Source organism: Phaseolus vulgaris, chromosome 9 (genome assembly GCF_000499845.2).
Source record: "Phaseolus vulgaris cultivar G19833 chromosome 9, P. vulgaris v2.0, whole genome shotgun sequence".
NCBI lineage: Eukaryota > Viridiplantae > Streptophyta > Magnoliopsida > Fabales > Fabaceae > Phaseolus > Phaseolus vulgaris.
In genome coordinates this window covers 12375024-12395140 of record NC_023751.2, presented here as the reverse complement: position 1 = coordinate 12395140, position 20117 = coordinate 12375024, and the positions used below count along the sequence as shown (strand labels likewise).

General features: G+C 31.0%; 2 protein-coding genes and 1 long non-coding RNA gene across 9 annotated transcripts; 2 read left to right on the top strand and 1 right to left on the bottom strand.

Moving 5' to 3' along the window:
* Positions 1-2940: 2940 nt before the first annotated feature.
* Positions 2941-4842, top strand: LOC137821481 (uncharacterized). Its single transcript, XR_011082815.1, has 4 exons — positions 2941-3216; positions 3793-3951; positions 4183-4227; positions 4585-4842. It is a non-coding gene; the product is annotated as an uncharacterized lncRNA (long non-coding RNA).
* A 639-nt stretch (positions 4843-5481) lies between these two features.
* On the bottom strand, positions 5482-9803 carry LOC137821647 (protein NPGR1-like). Of its 4 annotated transcripts, none has more exons than XM_068626336.1 (6): positions 9477-9803; positions 9044-9272; positions 8339-8597; positions 6912-8143; positions 6374-6521; positions 5482-6271 (listed from the first exon to the last, which is right to left on the bottom strand). In XM_068626336.1, exons 2-6 carry the CDS (start codon positions 9239-9241, stop codon positions 5961-5963), a joined length of 2148 nt encoding a protein of 715 aa, XP_068482437.1. In that variant the 5' UTR covers positions 9242-9272; positions 9477-9803; the 3' UTR covers positions 5482-5960. The 4 variants fall into 4 exon arrangements, with proteins under 4 accessions (XP_068482437.1, XP_068482435.1, XP_068482436.1 ...); XM_068626334.1 differs by having other exon boundaries at positions 6374-6524; positions 9477-9771; XM_068626335.1 differs by having other exon boundaries at positions 6374-6524; positions 9364-9575.
* A 5960-nt stretch (positions 9804-15763) lies between these two features.
* LOC137821719 (WD repeat-containing protein ATCSA-1) lies at positions 15764-18839 on the top strand. Of its 4 annotated transcripts, none has more exons than XM_068626450.1 (9): positions 15764-16091; positions 16177-16443; positions 16642-16801; positions 17112-17290; positions 17448-17658; positions 17814-17968; positions 18043-18132; positions 18348-18410; positions 18514-18839. In XM_068626450.1, exons 1-9 carry the CDS (start codon positions 15930-15932, stop codon positions 18553-18555), a joined length of 1329 nt encoding a protein of 442 aa, XP_068482551.1. In that variant the 5' UTR covers positions 15764-15929; the 3' UTR covers positions 18556-18839. The 4 variants fall into 4 exon arrangements, with proteins under 4 accessions (XP_068482551.1, XP_068482553.1, XP_068482550.1 ...); XM_068626452.1 differs by having other exon boundaries at positions 18348-18429; XM_068626449.1 differs by having other exon boundaries at positions 17433-17658.
* Positions 18840-20117: the final 1278 nt, after the last annotated feature.

Genomic DNA, 20117 nt, shown 5'->3' with positions numbered 1-20117 from the left:
TGTATTAAAAAATTACATTTTAGAACAGAAATTTCTTTAACATATTTACTATATATTATCAACTAAATTATTATTGCTTTAGTCTTTAAATATAAGGCAAGAATTTTATAACTTTTTTAATAAGGTATTTTATATTAGTATGTTCCTCTCATAGAATTTTAAAAAAATAAAATTTATGTGACTGTTATTTTTAGAGTTCAAAACTACATTATATTTTATCATTTTATACTATTATCATTCCCTCAATACTTAATTAATTATTTTTTACATCATGTATTTATTACAATGAAAAAATTAAAAAGGTAAAATAGAATATCTTATAAATATTTTATTAAAATTAAAAAGAACATTACATCTTTTTATTTATGTAAAAGAAAGGATACTTCAAAAGGAATAAGTAGTTTTTATCAAACATACAATTTATTTTCCTTATTTTTTCCTATTAAATACTACGAATATGTGTATTTTTATAAAGAAATAATAAGAGTATATTTAGTACGTTGAAAATTTTATTTTAAAAAATCAATAAAGTTAATTCAATTAATTACTTTTTATTGATTTGTGATTCGATTTTAAAAGTTTAATTTTGATAAATTAATTAATTGGAATTTATAACCAGCATTAGATATTTAATGACTAAAACAATAAAAAATAAATTTTCAAGTGAGATATTTAAGATTGAATGAAACACTTTACTTTATAAATTATAGGTCATGCATAGCGGTTATGATTTAGGTAGTGCAGTCACCACGTTTATCACCTTCTTTTGCTTTAACTGCCAACTAACTCCCTTCCAACCAAGTTAGACTACGAAAATCATTTGAAAAAAATTATATATTTGCAGCCAAGAAATTTAAAAAATTAAATATAATCATTTAAAAAAATACAAAATGTATTTCATATTTATCTAATAAGGAAAGTAAGAGAAATAAAAAAAAATCAGAAGCAACGCAGCTCCAGCTAAAGTGAGTATAATTGTGTTTTTTTAAAATATATTAATATAATCAAATTATTAATACAATTATATTTACTAAATCGTGAAAAAAAGAAATATATAAAAAGATCATATATATATATATATATATATATATACTTTCTTGTTTATTTTACATATTTATTTACTTATTTTATTGAAAGAAAAAAAAGTTTTATTTATCTATAAATTTTTCCTTTCTTAATATTACTATTTTATTTTACAACTAGAGATATTTACAATTAATTATATCTATGAATTAATTGCATATTACTATTTTTCCTTTTTTAAACATTACTGTTTTAATATCTATGAATTAAGTGTATATGCAAAAGTTAAACTTATATTCACCTGTATATTCATTAATTAAGTTAATTCAGGAAAACAGTGCGTATTTAATTTTAGTACTCCCAAATTCAACCACTCTTCCTTACAAGTCTAGAAGCTTTGTAAGAACGTAAGATCACGTCATAACTCCCACGCCATACAATTACTGAATAAAAAATATATATTTTGAAATCTTAATAATTGCATACAACTCTTGATTTAACTATTTACTAATAATAAAAATTATCATAATAATAATAATAATTGTGATAATAATAATAATAATAATAATTGTGATGTGGGTGTAAAAAAGGAGTTTGTGAAAGTATCATCTCCTTCCTTCCAGAATAGAACACAAAACTGCTATTTCAGACATATTCCGTTCGCACTGTAAAATACAAAAAAGTTAGGGTGAATACTAAATTATATAAAGTTTCATAGTGCATTTCATCTGTATTTCGGGTAAAAAATTCTTTCTAAGATACATTATTATATACAAGTTTAGTGAAACACACAGACGCGACTCCTGACTACCATTTTTCTCTATAGAAATAATATATATATATATATATATATATAATTTTAGATTAGTTAAAATTAAAAAAATTAAAAATAAGTATAAAGAATGATTGAAAATTAATGTTATTTTATTTTATATGTAAAATTTTATATAAAAATGTGTGAAAGTATCTTTTCTGTCTCTTTTAAAATAAGTAATTAAGGAAAGAGCGAAGAAATTATATAATTAATTAAAATAATTTTATTTTTTAAATAATTTATATAAAATAATAAAATAATTTATTATATTAATAAAATGAGATATATTAAATAAAAATAGAATTAAAAAAATTGTATAAAAAAAATAGTTATAATAGAAAGTCTGTTTATATGTGATTTGATATACAATTATATTTAAATTATAAAAATTAATTATGTATCTCAGGACCAATATATTAAACAAACAAATCTTATCTTTTACTTTTTATAACTTTTTTTTATCAAAGAGTAAGCGGCAAAGTCATATGTTTGGAGTTTTTATTTTCCAAATGTCAAATCCCAAGCGAATCAGAAATTCGTGCAAAGTCATATGTGGCCGCAGAAACGCAAGACAGCTCAACAAAAAAATTGTGAAATTTTGATTAAATACAAGTCAACGGTATGATTTGATCCATGTAATTGATGAGTTATTTTTGTATATCCACGGATCTAGATGACACGTTATTTTTGGATAAACTTAAATTAATAATTTGAAATTAAAAACAACAAAGTAAATAAGGTAAATCAAACCATATCTATAACAGAAAATCAAACCATATTTTTTTATTTTATATTTAGTGAGTGAAGAATAGGGTGTCACGTTGTTATCTATACAAGAATATGATTGTATAAAATATTTATTAAAAAGAGTGTATATATGAATAAATAGCATAAAATAGTTTTGTATTGGTTGATTAGGGTAATTAAAGGAGAGTGCGTTGAAAGAAGTATAAATTAAATAAAGTAATGATTGGATGACAGAAAAAAAACGCGGAATGGCGCAACGGAATTTGATAAAAAGATGCAAAGCACGTTGGCATTTCGGTGTTAAAAAATTGTTAATAGTAATATTAATATAGCATCTTAGTCATCATCACCGAATCCACAATAGAAAGAAAGAGAAATCCAAGGAAAAAGGGGAAAATACAGTTTGTGGAGGCGTGAGGGGAAGAAAGAGAAGGGAGAAAAGGAGAGAAAAGGAGCATAGGGTAGGGGTGACACACAGAGAGAGAAGGAGAGAGAGGGGAGGGGGAGAAGCACGAAACCATGGGGTTGTGCTTTGGTTGCTTCGACGGAGGCAACAAGCGAATGACCAAAGAGGAAGAGAGATTGGCCTCTGAAGAAGCACGTGCAAGAGCTGCTGAAGCCGCCCAGAAAAAGTATCCACCATTTCATCTTCTTCTTCATCTTCTTCTTCATCAATGCATGCATTCATTCTTCCAAATCTTTCATGCATGCATGCATGCATGCATATATGCTTCTAAAAAATAATCCATCTATTGCTTTCATTCTTATGCATCATATCAATCTATGTCTTACGTTAATATATATCCTCCTTGTATTTCTACGTCAAGCATTTTCCATGGTGCTTCTTATTCCTGCAAATTGGGATTATGGTCTACGTTAATTACATGCGTCTGATAAATATAAACATGCACGTATCACATATGCATGCATGTTGTGACATGAATTTGGCATAATGGCAGAGCAGAAGCGGCTGAAAAAATGTATGATGAAAAGAAGTAAATTTTTTGAAAAACTTTTAATACTCGGAGAGTTTTAAAATTTGGTCAAAAAGATCTTGAATTAAAAAAAAAAAATGTAGACCCTGGGCAACACAGAAAATTTGTAAAAAGATGGAAAAATAATATTTTTACCATGCCTTTTGTTTTTTGGGTGACGATTTCGGTATATATTCATGTAGAGTAACTTTTTGGTGTTCATTGTCATTGCAGGCAAGAGCAACCAGGAGAAGCAAAGCAACCAGAAACGGGAGAAACGGCAGAAGCGGCAGAAACGGCAGAAATGGCAGAAATGGAAAAGGAAGCTGAAAACTCCAACAATGGCGAAGCGTTTGTAAAGGTTTAGAGAAACTAGGGGCCACTTGATTATTGGTAAATATTTTTTACTCACTCTGGTTAAATTTCTGCTAAATCGCTATCATACAATTGTAGGGAAATTCCCTGAATTTTTTTAAGAATTTATTGCATTTTTTTCAATTATATCTTTTTAATATTTTCCCTCGATTTGGTGCCTTGTTGCCCTTGCCGTTTGGCTATCTATGTTTTCATGGATTCATTAGCTAACATTGATAATATGTTTTGACTTTTCATCCGTTGATGCAGTGGCAGCTGGGTTGAGGGCTAGACCAACTGTTTATTAAATTTAAGGTGAATAAAGTTTAGCTCTAGGTTGCCCCTTTTAAAACTTTTGTTTCTTGTAAACAAGATTTGCATAAACAAAGTGTAAATGAGGCTGCAATATAACAATTTATAAGGTAAAATCAAGTTTGCATTGGATAAAATGGTAGCCAAATGAAAGATCTTTCAAGAATTCTGTCTAGATGATTTTCTACATTGTGTTGATCAGGACAATTCCTGAGTAACTATGTTGCTAGCTGAATGAATTGTCAGTTAGCAGTAGAAATTTATACCTTGTTTTCTGTGCAAAATGAAAATATCTTCTTCCAATTGAGAATTTGGAAATGATTTGTCTCATTGGTTTTCCCCTTTCTTCTTATTTTGCAGTATTAATAAGTATAGGTCCAGACAAATCCTCTGCACTGCCAGCTTTCCCCGGAGATGAACAAACGGTCTTTACTACAACTGTACCATCGGTCAAATTAGTTGTTTCCCAGATCATGAAATATTATGTTTGATTGGAAAGAATTCGTGATGTAAAAAAGGAAACAAGGATGTAGCTTGGTCATTTTATTCCATTTGTTGGTATTGAAAAAACTCCATTTTCCTTCCGCAAAAATTGAACGCATCAATCAGTTTACGTTATCTGTTATTTTGTATTTGCTTTTATTTTGGGAAGGGGTTCTTACAAGTAAGAACTTGAACTTGTTTCATGATTCTACCAATGGTGAAATACGTGCTATGTATGCCATTAATATTTTGAGCTACCGATAATATGAAACAAATTAAACGTCAAGAGAATAACTTTAAAGTGAAAGATTTTTAGCAGTACATTCAGAACAAATTAAACGTCAAGAGACTAATTTTAAAGTGATCTTTTAAATAGCAATACATTCAGACCAAGCGATTCCAGGTCCAGCTCTGGGCACGCATTATAAATTGCACCAAGAAAAAGTGAGAAATTTGAGCATCTCATCTTGCAGTCAACCGTGTAAGTTAGCAGGGGACTTTATTTTGGATTTATGATGACTTTGCAATGAAGCCTTCCTATCATATGCATAGACCAATTTGATTATCGACATGTAGAACAGCTCAATACTCATTTCCCAAATCTTGGTGTTTCTTTCTTTTACGGGAGAATTGAAGAAAGCAAAACTTTATTGAAAATGTTGGATGCTAACATAAAATTAATAATGGGATGCTAGATCAATGGTTGAAGTCGTAACATGAAGCTTGCTTGTCATTTTTGTTCCATTTTTTCGTTTGCACAATAACAATTAGTAATAGTGACGACAAATAGGTAATTTTCTTTCACAATACAGAATCGATGTACCAGAAACACAAAAGTAATAATCAAGCATACAATCATAAGAACCTTGACTATCTAGTTCGTGTTACTATTTGACAGGATACTATGTAAATAGGTAATTCTCTTTCACAGTACAGAAACGGTGTACCAGGAGGACAAAAATAACAATCAAGCATACTATTATGAGAGCCTCGACTATCTAGTTCATGTCATTATTTGACAGGATACTACATGACGTTACACCATTTCTGTCCACGGTTAATTCTACTTGCGAAACAATGACAATTTGATTTGAGTAGAATGAAGAAAATCTGTTGATAAGTAGCTAGATTTAGTTAAACATTTTCAACAAATCAACAACCAAGCAATGATAATTGCGGGATGAGTATTTTTGTCACTTAGTTGCTGCTCGGTGTTTTCTATCATTCTCTTAGTCAAACTCATTTTCCCTTGATTACTTAAATTTTTGCACTGGAGCAGAAAGCTTCAGCTCATAAGCAGCTTGAAAGAACTCTGCTGCTTGCTGTAATGAACCTTCCATTTTTGAAACCAATCCAAGGTTGAACCAAGCATCGTGGTTTGTAGGTTCTAATCGTAAAGCATTCATTAAAAAACTTCTTGCAATTGGAAGTGATTGCATACCAAGTTTCGTCAACAATTCTGCAGTAGAAATGATACTGGGAACGTAATCTGGTTCTACTGACAATGATATTGAAAAGGAAATAAATGCCTCTCTGTATAATGATTGAGCTTCAAGCATCAACCCTGCAATTGTGCACAGGAATTGCAAATTAGGTTACCATGGGCACAAATACTCAATGCAGACATGAGTTCAACCATAAAAACTTGAACAGACAGGTTCCTTACCTGTAATATGCCAACTTCTTGGAGAAAAAAACTCTATCAATTGGGCCTTGTCAACACAAGTTTTTGCATCGATCAAGGAACCGATATCTGTATAAATTGTAGCCAAATCCTGCCAGGCTTCCATTTCCAACTTCCTTTCTGTTAATGCCTGCTGAGAGGGATGAAAAAGTTAGAAGGGGAATTCTTCTCAAGATTTCAGAGATGAAACTAATATTTACTCAACAAATAATATATATATATATTATAATATATATTGCACCTAATGGTTAATTCCCATTGTTCCACTCTAGGAATAGCTAATCTTTGGACATCCAAAATTAAAAATCTAGCATATAGTTTTAGGAAGAGTGAAGGATGACAGGAGTTTCTTGCAACAGACATTCAAATCCCTTAAGAGAATTACTGTTAAACAAAGTCAGGGGATAACCATAGTTGTCCTAGCAGAAAACAGTGGACAAGGTATTTTTTCTTTTGAATCAACTTTAACATCAGTCTATACAAGGGATGTTAGGGTTCTTCCTTTGAATGTACTACACACCTCTTGCCTGCATGCTTGTTCTCGATTAATGTTATCTTGAAGCCAAAGTTCCTTTTTTGCTTGAATTAGTGCAAGCAAGATCCTATATGTTTCTATTGCTTGCCTGGGTTGCTGTTGAGCAATTTGAAGTATAGCTTTCAATCTCAGAAGATCAAGTTGATCCATCCCCCCGGCCTCATCTAAAGCAAAATCAACTATAGTTTCTGCATCCTTAAACCGATGCTGTCCAGATACTATAAGTGCTAACAGCTGCCAACCTCTCGAACTGCCAACAGTCATGTCTGAGAACATCATTATGTTGTTGTAAGCTGCATCCAGATTCCTTTGAATTGCATTTTCCAGTCCAAGGCTGAATATTGCTTCCAGGTCATCATTTCCATTTACAGCAGCACAGTTTAGAGAGTCCAAAGACTCTCTTTCAAATATACTTCTTTCAGAATCCAGTACAGAAATTCTGGCGGCAGCACCATAGCAGATTCCAAGAAATGTATGGCCTTGACCCAGAAAATGCTCATTTTGATGCTTAGCTAGCTCAATAACTTTACGTGAAAAGTTAATGCCTTCATGAGCATGGCGAGAATCTAGGGAACAGAGTTTTGCTCCAAGCAAAAATGAAGGAAAATGGGGTTTATGGTTTGCTTCAGAACTCCCGCAAGCCTTCCTTAAAAGGTTCAATGCCACCTCATCATGTCCTGCTGCACTAAAACACAGAGCAAGAAAGTACCACCTCTCAGCCCGACTATAGATACCTGGAAGGATCTGCTCTACATGATCTGCAAGTAGCTCAAACATCCCAGTGACTGAAAGTGCAAACGTAAGATGATCCATTATTTCAGCATCCCAGTCTATTTCCCCAATTGCCACCTTGCTCATGAGTATTACTAGCAAATGTATCGCTTCTTCAACACTGTTGGTAGGTGTTGTCTCACCCCACACCTGCAACTGAGAGGATAGGCTAACTTCAACACCGCCATAGAGTAGTGTCGTAGCTAAATCTTTTTGTACAGCAGCCAACCTTTGTGGCTCCAAACTCCATGGCTTGACCAGAGCACGACGATACGCAGCTACAGCTTCATCCAGAAATCCTGCTTTGATCCAAAGCCTTGGAAGTAATTCCAAAGCTTTATGAAACATCTCTTTCAACTTACAATCTTCGCCAATACCCTCAGGTATTCCATTAGGAAGGGCAGATTCAACTGTATCAAGAATTATTCTGCACTCCTTTGCAGCCTCTGTAAAATTTATAAAGCACTAAACTCATCGGAATTGGCACCCGAAACCTCTCATCCTTAATAATGAAGTTAAATTCAAATAGAGTAACGTTCATGATCTCATATGCAAAAATTCAATTGCACAATTTAACATAGAAGATATTGGAAGTAGTTCAATTCAAGAAAAGGTAATATAATATAAAATTAGTTACCAACCAATGCATTCCCCAAGCTCCTCCAATGACCTTGCTTTAAGCAAAATTGCCTCAAGAAGCAGGCTAACAGAGTGCAATGACATCACATTTGAAACAACGATATCTGCCTTGGAACGTGGTTTCCTCTGCTTGGTTCTTTCAGCAATAGCCTTGATCATTCTCAGGGTCAAACCCTTGATGTCTATACCCTGAAACACTTGAAGTGCAGCATCGAAATTCCCTCTTTGGTATTCAAGTCTCCCCAACAAAGCCCTAGCCTCCTGGAATCCATTCAAAACACACATGACACATATAAACCAAAAACAAATTCACACGGACACACAAACACAAGATGATTGTTCTATTTTAAGCAATGCTCAGAAGTATGCGGTTGCATTAACTACTCAGAAAGAGAATTTTACCACCTATAGTAATCTAAATCAACTCGAACACGATTACCCATATAAGAACAAATTATTAGATAATGCAGGATTATCATGCTTAGATGGTCTCCATTAATCTCTACAGTATCAGAACCCGAGTAGTTCAATTTAAAAAATAAAATTAGTAGCACTCAAATACTTCTTATCAAGTAGAAGATTAGTTGAATCATCATAGTTAGTTGCGGACCGTACAATAATTTCTCTAGTAAAACATGCACAAGGTATCCTAAAAAACACTAACGGAAAAAAGTAATCGAAATGCATTGGTATTTGGCACTACCAACCTCATAGTTTAAGGAAAGAGCTTCTTTAAGCGTAGATTCAGCTTGTTCTACTTGCGCTTCATCGAATTTAGGTTCCCATTCCCCGGTGGTCCTGGAAGAGAGCCCGCTAGCGGAGAAATCCCTGGTGGCGAGGGAGTCCGGCGACTGCGGCGGCTCTTCAAATTTGAACTGCTCACCGGAAGAACAAGCGCACAACATCTTCTCCGGTCACTCCGCCCTCAACGCACACCTTTTAAGAAACGCGTTTCCGTTAGTGCAAAAGCAATTGACAAAGTAAATGAAACGAAGAACAGCGCGATTGTTGGTGTAACGTGCTTTACATTACAGTAATCGAGATGGAGACATGAGAGAAGAGGATGGTGAGAAAAAGTGAAGAGGACAAAAGGTTGTGAAAAGGGCGAGACATGGAACTTGAACAGTGCATTGGACTCACCAGTGTTTGCTCGGATTCCGATAATTTCAACTAACTTTACCCATTCGTCAACACAGGGACCAATCCCCAGGTTCTTGTGCAAATCCTAATCCGAGATCTGCAAAATTCAACTTTATTTTTTCTGTTTATTCTGTGAGTCGTAGAATAATAATAGGCACAGTAATGAGAAGCAATGCTGCTGCCGGAGCCTTTCGTCTTTCAATTTTGAACTATGAAGTTGGTTAGTTTGGCATTTGAGAGTTGGAGGTTTGGCGTTCAAATATTTTTTTGTTTTCAGTTTTTAAAAGAAAGCAACAAAATGCGAGGAATGTTGAAATTGAAAATTGTAAACGAGGGTTGCACTGGGACCACCAAAGTGAGGCCTACGCTGGACGCTATTGGAAGGGACAAAATTGTCAGATACATACAAAAGGAAATAAGGAGAAATAGATAATAAAAACAGAGCTAAATATTAAATAAATCGATACCGTTTGGGATTGGTTTGTTTATTTTAGAAAATCACATTTTAATTTTAACTACGAAACTAAGACACATCTCTTAAATGATGTTGGTGTAGAATATTTATATCGGATACTAATACTTGTATAACATTTGTAGAACATGTATATGTGAAGTGTCAAATTCAAAAAATATTTGTTGAATTTTTAACAATTCTAATACAATTTTAACATAATTTAAAAAAATATTTTTAAAACCTCAGTATCTGTTTGTTTCTAGCCGCAGAATGGTAAAGAAAGTTGAATTGTAGGAAAAGTTGAAAAAACGAAAAAATAAAAGCATCAAAACACAAAAAAAGAGACAATTCTTTGGTTTAAAATTTTCTCATACTTGTGAAGAGATTTGTGGGGAAAGATGAATTAACATTATTTTTGTTTTAAAAAGTTAATAAATTACATCCATGTAAATTATATTTCAAAATATATATATATATATATATATATATATATATATTACATTTATAATTTCTTTATTAATTATTAATATTAATTTGTATATTATAAAAAAATAAATAATAAACAAAATATTAATTTTAATTATTAATACGTATTTTTATTTTAATTTATTTTTATTCTAAAATATATTTCTAAATTCTTTTATATTAAATTATTTTATAATTTTTTTAAAATTTATTATTTATCAAATTTGTAAACTTGTATTTTAAATATTTTTAAAAAATTAAAAAATTTCACACAACTATCACATCATTCACAAAATTCAATAAACTTTCCTCACAAATCTACTCTAATATACCCCACTCCAAACAACTTCACTTTCCTCTCAAATCACTTTAAATTCACTCCCTCAAATCTCTTCCCCAATCCAAACACACCCTCAAAGTTCTTGTATACTTTTTTATTATGATTATAAAAATAAGAAACAAATCTTTTTGAATCTGTTATGAAAAACATCTTTTTGCTCTAAAAAATAATCTGAAATATACTTGTGCACGTAAATCTTTATTGTCAATTTTTATAATTTATAATTATATAATATATAGATTTGTATCCCCGTATCCTAAATTTTAGAGATTATACGTATCTATTTGTCCGTATCAGTGTCTGTGTTTGTGTTACATAACTTTTAACACAATTTTTTTAGTATTTTTGTAAGTTTATATTCATAAAAAAAATGCTCCAGTTTGTGAATTTGACGTGTTATTATTTTTTATTTTAATAAATTTAATCATTCATGAAAAAAAGTGCATAACTAGCCTTTCTTTAACAATACGTGAAGAGAATATTCGTTCTTGGTTCTTGTAAAACTTACTTAACCCCTCACTAATTTTAAAACTACACTGAAGAATTATTCATTACTTTCTTATCATTCCCTTCCGCTTTCAATTTAAGCTTTATATGATATCCTCCTTTACGTACTTTTTATTTTACAAAAATAAAAAATAAACAGTGTATCTCTCTTTCATCGGACATTAATATTTGTTTCATCATATAGTTATTTAAAATATAAAAAAGGTGTTAATAATAATAATAATAAAAGAATATAAAATCATAATACATTAATGAAATAATAAAGAATGTAGTATTATTGATATAGAGTCGGAATTATTATTGTTAAATAGGATATATTATGATATTATAAAACTAAAAAAATAACATGATAAGATAAAAAAAAACAAGATAAAGTAATGATAATAAAGATAGCAATAAAAATGAAAATAGTTATAATAATAATAAATAATAATAATAATGAATAGAAGGAATAAATTTGATAATAATAGTACTAATGATAACCACATTAGTGATAATTAATAATGAAAAGATAAAGACAAGGAGAAGTTATTTACAATGCTACACACCAACTTTATATATGATGGTGAAATGATAATAAATAATAATAATGATGATGAAAAAATTACAATAATAATAATTTTGATAAAAATAATAGTAAAAGTTTTGACCATAATAAAAGTGATGAAAATTGTTTTAAAAAAAATTATTAGAATGACTGTACTAACGTGATTTCTGTTATAACGAAGATGAAAATGATAACAGATATAATGTAGGTAGAGATGGTAAAAAAAAAAAAAGAGATGATGATATAGTATGAGAGTAACGTATTGTTTTCTTACCCAACTCCATCATTCGAATTAGAAATATAACTACGTTAATAGAAAATGATTAATAAAAAGATGAAAAAATATCACGTACTGTTGGTGCACAGGACAATTAATTATAACAGAATATGATAATTATAGCAGCCTTAAATTTTATATCTTGACCACCAAATAAATCTTATGAATTAACTGAGAAGATACATTTAAGTAAGATATATCATTACATTGAGACAAAACAAAATGTAAGATAATTTTCAATTCTATCTTGTATCTATACTATATTATATTATAATGTCTTGATACTATAGTATAGATCATGATAGTTTTCACACTATCATTTTTTTTCATACTCTTACTTAATAATCAATAATATTATCATTTTATCTTAAATTTTTGTTTGTATTTATTTTATTAGTTAAATATAATATATTTTATTGTTAAAATGAGTTATAAGGTGAAAGTAAAAGAAAAAGATGAATGCCAAAGAATTAGTATTGTATAATATAATAGGATACAAATATGCAAATATGATAAGAACAATATAAACATAAATTTTATTTTGTGTGAAAAATGAATAATGGTAGTGATAATGATTATGGTTTGTGGCAAGTATGTGGGCGATGATACCGAAAATAGTAATTACAATAAAAATAAAATAATAAAGATAAAATAAGAATGTAAGTGACAATTAGATTATCAACAATAAAGTAATTATTTTAAAAAATAAATGATAAAAATGTTATTGTTTTAATAATTATGTTGTAATTGTTGTTACTAACAATAATAGTGATATAATAATAATATATATATATATTATTATACCGTTAGAAAATCTACGTTCACGCAATATATTATACTTGTCAAACATACTTAATATATATACACATTTCATATCTAAATAACTAGGTTAAAGTATTATGTCAGACTTAATACAAGATTAATATCATCATAAACATCTTAAAAGTTCAAAACACTCTAAATAGGTTTATTGCATTCAAGTTAATTATGCATTTAATAACAATTAATATTCAAATCACTGTAGATCGAGTCCTAATTTGAGTATTGAAATATCTTTTGCATGTATCTCATCACTGACTAAGATGAGAATTGAAGTAAAAAAATGAACCCATCAGAAATTAACATAAACAAAGATCACAAAGGACTTCTTTCCTACCCATATAAGAACATGTATGATAATAAAAATAACAATGGTGATAATCAAATAAAAGTGCACTAATTGAAAAAATAAGAAAAATATGGAAGTGGAACAAAGTTCATATTAAAATTGCTCAAAAAATAAAACTGAAAAAAAGGAAAATTGGTGCGTTTATTGAATTAAACTATTATGTAATTTTTTTTTAATATTTTGCATGCTTTGTTTCAAGATATACATTATTGAATCATCCTACATTGTGCTATGAAGGAAATTCCTATTCGTTTTTTCTTCAAAATTTTATGAATTAGCTATACATAATATTCTAGTATATTTATTTGATCAAAATTTCATTGAATACATTATTCCTACCTCATTTCGAATCGCAAATATAAAAAGGGTAAATTTTTTAAAAATATAAGTAAATGAGCAAGTGGTGTTTAAAAGTATAACTTGGAAACACACAAAAAAGTTGTGTTAGAAGACTTTGATTTGCCATGTTTTAATGCATGCTTTCATTTTGTTTAACACACGAAGAAGTCAGATGTTTTAAAATGTGATTTTCTTTATTACTAGAAGTCACTCATGTATATATATATAAGTGCACAAAACATATAGAGAAAAGAGGATAGTGACTAGACATAACAAATATTATATGATAATAAACAAATAACCCACTCCCCTTCAAGAAGTTAACCATGTGCCAGAAAAATACCTCCAAGTTTGATGCAACATCTTTCTCGTTCCACCAACCATCTCAAACAACTTTTATAAACACATTCATGATAAATGAAACTATAAATGGTAGAAAGAAAGAAAAGTTATTCCTTTGGAGATGCGATTTGAACCAATAAGAATATGGAATCCACACAACCACACTGTATATTAAGATAAAACAAAAGAAAGAAACAAACTTTAACATCTTTGCTTTTTAAGCAAGTAAAGTTATGAGAGTTGATGCAACATTATTCTCCTCAATCAAACTAATAATTAAATTGACAAGAAGCAAGGTAATCATACCCACAAAGTCCTGTCAATCAGTACTTTTCCTTTTCACAACTTTTCATATAACAAGTTTCTAAAATCTACCTATAAATACACACTTTTATTCTCAATGATGCGACTTCTTCATATATACACATATATAAGAAGGTGAAATCGTACATAAAATCACAACATCTTCATTAAAATTTTAAAAAACTTTGCAAGCTAAATTTTACATTGAAGTCTAATTTTATTTATTTTAAAGCTGTAATTTCAACATGATTTATCTATTTGAATATTTTTTACAAAATTTATTATGATAAATTTTAAAAAAACTACTCCATAATATACTTTCTTTGTGTCCGGACTAATCATATGTTTTATACATCATGGTTTAAAGAGTATATTCAATATTTTTTTAAAAAAAAACTTCTATTAGTAAAAACATTATTTTAACAAGTCTTATAAATATAATTTTAAATTAAAAAATATTATATAGAATTTTTCTAAATTAATATTTACAAGTTTTACAATTAGAATACTATTTGTAATAATGAGGAATTTGTATACGAAACTTTTATCTATCTTAATTTTTAAAAAAATCATAATTCTAAAGTTAAACCTATTTATTATGATGCATGAGAAGAGTAAAATTCAGCAGCGGAGGCTAAAAAGCTGGAGGAAGAGGGAATGGGAAATGAATTTTTTTGTCAGAGCATTTTTTTAAATGATTAATGATATTTTGACACCCTACTCCACTTTACACTTATAATAAAATATTAATATTTATAATAAAAGAAATTAAAAAAAATAAAACAATGTTTTTAATAAAAATATAGACAAAATGTAAAATATTTAAATAATTTTTAAAATTAAAATAATTAAAATATGAATATCTAGTGGAGTGTAGGGCGGAACAATGGGATAAAAAAAATCATTTTTCTTTTTAAATTTCACATTCCTCCTCCCACTTTTCCTTGTCTCCTCTTTTCACTTTCTTTCTCTTTCAATTTCATCTTCTTTCCTAACCATAAAACTTGTATTGATTTGATGTTACTTAAACTTTAAACAATAAAATAAGTTTTTTATTGACAAAATATTTGACTAGATACACTTTTACCAATCAGATTATGCTCTTTTAAAAGCATTTACGTATTATAACTTAAAATAAAACTAAAATAACAAACCAGGTGAATGTTTTTTAATTCTTATTGTTGGCAGAAAAAAATTAAGTGGATAAAAATAGAAAAGAAAGAAAGAGGTGATAAGTCTGATGAATTTTAAGGATAGTAATGGTGTTACCGAAGAAAGTGTAGGATAACAAGACTATAGAAAGACGAAGAAGGTTAGAGTCAGATATGAAAAAAAAGGCAAATAAATGACAAATTTCATGGGAGTTAAAACCCTAACCAGTGTGCACACGGAAGAAGAAAGTGTGTAATTAGCGTTTTGATGACACACGTAGGTGTAAAATGGGGGAGTGTAGATAGTAATTTCAAACCTGAATTGAGCAGAACGATTTGAACAAATTGGGCCGAAAGGCGGAGTCCAGTTGAGATTGCTGCAACGTCATCGTGCACATATCTGTTGGAGAGGACAAAGATTATGCGGGAGAAAATTAAGCGGAAAACAGAAATAGAAGTGTGAGAAGAGAAGAGAAGAGAAGAGAAGAGAAGAAAAGAGAAGAGAGGCAGAGAGTGTGATAATTGTGATCGAGTTGAAATCAATCAAAGATGCTCCGAACATGCATACGCATGTGTGGAAGCAGATCAGAGACAGAGAAGGTGGGAGAGTGCATGCGAACCATTTCGCCAATAGCATAAAATCCTATCGCACTTCGCAGCTCCAATTAGCGAATCACAAAGACATCGTGTCCCCTCACAAGGGCGCTATCAACTCCCTTCAGGTACATACTCCAACTCACTCTCCTTCCACCGTCAATTCAAATCCCCACCTCCTTTCCACGCTTTCCAATTTCACCGTCAAATCAGATTGATTCGACAGAGGGAAGGTATCTGCTCTCCGCCGCCTCCGATGCCTCGGTAGCCGTCTACGACGTTCAACGATCCGCCTCCGCCGCTTCCGAAGCAGCGGCCGCCTTCTCCAAACACAGGTGCTTATTTGTCGTTGACAAGCAGCACCGACAGGCCCACAAATATGCCGTCTCCACAGCCATATGGTATCCCATTGACACCGGTTTGTTCGTCACTGGCTCATACGATCACCACATTAATGTTTGGGATACCAATACCACCCAGGTCACTATCATATTTTCGCTTTTAATCTATTTAATTGCAATGCACTTATTTAAACGGCATATTGGCTGCTAGTACTGATGCTTCTACTGCACACGATTTTGTAATAATCATTTTAAAAGTTGATATTTAATAGGCTCAGAGTGTATGTATGGAAACTAAACTCTTAATTTAAATTAACTTGTTCACTGAATTGTGCAGGTGGTGGTGAACTTCAAAATGCCGGGAAAGGTGCATAGGACTGCAATGTCCAATTTGTCAACTTCTCACATGCTTATCGCTGCTGGCACTGAGGATGTCCAAGTTCGCCTCTGTGATATTGCTTCCGGGGCTTTTGCTCACACTTTGTCCGGTCACCGTGGTATGTCAAGACTTTTATCTTTTATTATTCCTTCTTCTTAGTTTATTAATTTACGCATGGCTTGTTGGCTTTCTGGTTATAATTTATTTGACTGAGGTTCAGTTGTGGATCATTTGGTTATCACTTGTGTAAACTTACATGTTTGTACGGTATGGTATGGTTCTGTTGCGTGCTTCTTACAGGAAGTATTAACATATGCTGTCGGCCAAATGATTTCGCAATTTAGATCTAATGTTGCGCCAGAAAGTAGATAGATTTCTGAGTGCTTATTGAAAGAAGGTTTTGTGTCAAATGTTTTCTGTGATGACAGATGGTGTAATGACTGTTGAATGGTCTAATTCAAGTGAATGGGTATTGGTTACCGGGGGATGTGATGGTGCAATACGATTTTGGGACATCAGGCGTGCTGGCTGTTTCCAAGTTTTAGATCAATCTCAGACTCAGTTTGGAAGGCGCCCACCTATACTCAAACGGTCCACGATAACTAAGGTTTTAATTTTTTTTTCTATTTTCTTCTTTTAAGATTAGCATTTCCTTGTGTTATTGCAGGTCATGAATGTTTTAATATGGTTGCTGAAATATATCTAGTTTTGTTTTTTTGAGTATTTATGGTTTTCTTATAATCCCAAAGCCTTATCACTCACAGGATTCAAGTACAAAAATGCGAGGTGCCCAAAAGAAACATGCTAATGGAAGTGGTAGCAGACAACATCCAATTGGCAGAGTTCCATCCAAGGGACCAATGAAGCAGAGGTTACATCCTGGAATGCTGTCTACCCAGGATCGGGCGACTGCTCATTATGGTGCTGTGACAGGGTTAAAGGCAACAGAGGATGGCATGTATCTACTAAGTGCAGGTTGTTCATTAGTTATTTGATAGTAGATTTGTAGGAATTATCCACGCAATAATGATTTGATATGGGACTCTGTATTAAACTGTTTCTCACAATTTGTTAAAATTCTGTTCGTATGTAAATTCTTTCTATCCGTATTATGTGCTGCTGCATGACAGGGTCTGATTCAAGATTAAGGTTGTGGGATGTTCAATCTGGTTGCGACACACTTGTGAACTTTGAAACAGTTCGTCTGCAAATAAATAAACCTCTTCAATTAGCCACCACTCAAGATTCAACCCTTGTTTTTGTTCCGTGCATGAGATCTGTGAAAGTATGTCTCTCCTGTGTATTATTTAGATGTACAAATGCAATGAGGAACACTGATCTTTGTTTTGAATTATTTAGGCATTTGACATGTGGTCTGGGAACACCTACACAATATTACGTGGCCACTATGAATGTGTGAACTGTTGCTGGTTTAATCAACAAGATCAGGTATGTTCATGTCCAAGAGGTGGTGGTCTGTTTTCTTTTCCTATTCTTTTTTAATCAGTCTATCTGGTTGGTTACATTGTCCAGACTCCCAGGATAATATGTAAATTTCTTATAATTTTTATTAATTATCTCAACAGCAAAGCTCTCATTAATTAGTCCATTCAAAATAACCCAAACTTCCATGCACTATTTAATGATTTTCCTTGTTGTCACAGGAACTGTACACTGGTGGAAATGATAGACAAATTCTAATCTGGTCACCTGCTAGATCAATTGATGTACACATTTTGAATCAATGTTGTTGGTGTTGTGATTGTCATGCATATATGCTAGAGAGACTTCCATTTTGTCTTTGTCTGACCTCATTGAAATAAATTGCAGGGTGAAGGACCTGCTGAGGATCAGGATAGCTGGAGTAGTTGAATCTTGCCTCCATATGTGTAACAACTTTCTCTTGTTCATCTTCTTCTGCCCCTTCTGATATATGCTTGTGAGATTTGTAGAGGTAGGCTTGTTCTGATTTTGGTGAAACGTTTTAAAACACAAAAACTGTATACTAGTAGCCATTATTTGTGTAGAATATAACTTTTTGTGTCACCTTTTATCATTTCATCAGTGTAAATTGAATTGTCTCCTTGTTGTAAGTTGCAGTATAAACTCATTTTTCATTTTTCATAATGTTTTTTTAATAAAATGTTGTGTACATATGTGCGGACTCAAACCTTTATATTGTTCCAGCTGATAGTATCTTACTAGAAGAAAAAAAAAGGCTTCATCAATTAAGCCCTTGAAAAAAGAAAAATGTCAATAACCATGTAATTGTTTAATAATTTATCTGATAGTTTTATGATAGATAATAGTTCTTTATTGGACGCCAGCTTGAAATATTTGCGCACTGAGAAACTGAGTGGTAACTCTGCAAGTCTAAGGATTATGATTCGATTCAAGCGAGCATGGCTAAAGGGATAAAAAAGGACGCAACATCAACTAGTGAATAGTATTGTCTGTTGCTGTTCGCATCACAGTATTTCAAATACATGAATGCATTTACTGTTAGGAAACTCCCATTTCTTAATATATACTTCAGATATTTAATTTGTCATGCATAACTTTTAGTGATGTTAGGTAACCCATAGACTTCCCACATTGATGTGGATTTGATGACTAAATAATTGTATTTTTCCATTTTGTAAATTCTAGAAATTCCAATTGGTCAATATATAAATTGATTAAGGGTCTCAATATATCAAGTTATAATATGATATTGAGTAGCTATGAACAATTTTTTTTTAACAAATACATACACCTTTGATTTTTTTTTATCTCTTTCTTCTTAATAGATCATATTTCTTTTGAAACGTCTCACTTCTTTTTTTATTCTTTCTCTAGGTGTTGGTTGACATTTTACGTGACATTTTCCAATAATTTTGGGTCTCCGTAGGATAAAGGAAGGTCCTCACAGAAGAATTATGACGATTTTGGTTAACAAAGACATTCACTTAAGTGATCAATTAGTGTAAAGAGTTCACAACAATTTTGCTATCAATTAAAATAGATCCAAGTAAATGCCTAAATCTCTAAATTATTGATAATTTGGCCTGATCCTCTTGCTATTTCATTTTAAGGATAACAAGGTGTGTTACCTAGATTACATATTATGTATAAGAAGGTTCCCAGCAGTTATTATAGACATTAGGGATGTAAATTAAAGACAGATATTAACAGCAAATGCACTGCGTTCCAGTGTAATAGTGTCATGTCAATGTTTTCAAGTTACTATCAATGCTTAATACATGCAATATTGGATCATATATAACAGCATTTCTATTACAAGATATCGTAGTCAAAGGTCTTAAATTAAATCTAATGTAGGAATCTTTATAAGAAATTTTATAAAAACGTATTGTCGTGGCATTGAAAAAGTTTTAAATTTAAGATATTGGATTTTTAAGAATAAAAAATAACTATAAATCTTATCACAACTA

What these genes read in the sequence shown, in the direction of transcription:
- LOC137821647 (XM_068626334.1), bottom strand. Translation starts at nt 9,241, where the DNA reads ATGTTGTGCGCTTGTTCTTCCGGTGAGCAGTTCAAATTTGAAGAGCCG. An exon ending in AACAAGCATGCAGGCAAGAG is followed by an intron (nt 6,525 to 6,911) that starts GTGTGTAGTACA and finishes CATCCCTCTCAG; the next exon opens with CAGGCATTAACAGAAAGGAA. An exon ending in AAGAAGTTGGCATATTACAG is followed by an intron (nt 6,272 to 6,373) that starts GTAAGGAACCTG and finishes GCACAATTGCAG; the next exon opens with GGTTGATGCTTGAAGCTCAA.
- LOC137821719 (XM_068626449.1), top strand. Translation starts at nt 15,930, where the DNA reads ATGCATACGCATGTGTGGAAGCAGATCAGAGACAGAGAAGGTGGGAGA. An exon ending in CGTGCATGAGATCTGTGAAA is followed by an intron (nt 17,969 to 18,042) that starts GTATGTCTCTCC and finishes TGAATTATTTAG; the next exon opens with GCATTTGACATGTGGTCTGG. An exon ending in CACCTGCTAGATCAATTGAT is followed by an intron (nt 18,411 to 18,513) that starts GTACACATTTTG and finishes AATAAATTGCAG; the next exon opens with GGTGAAGGACCTGCTGAGGA.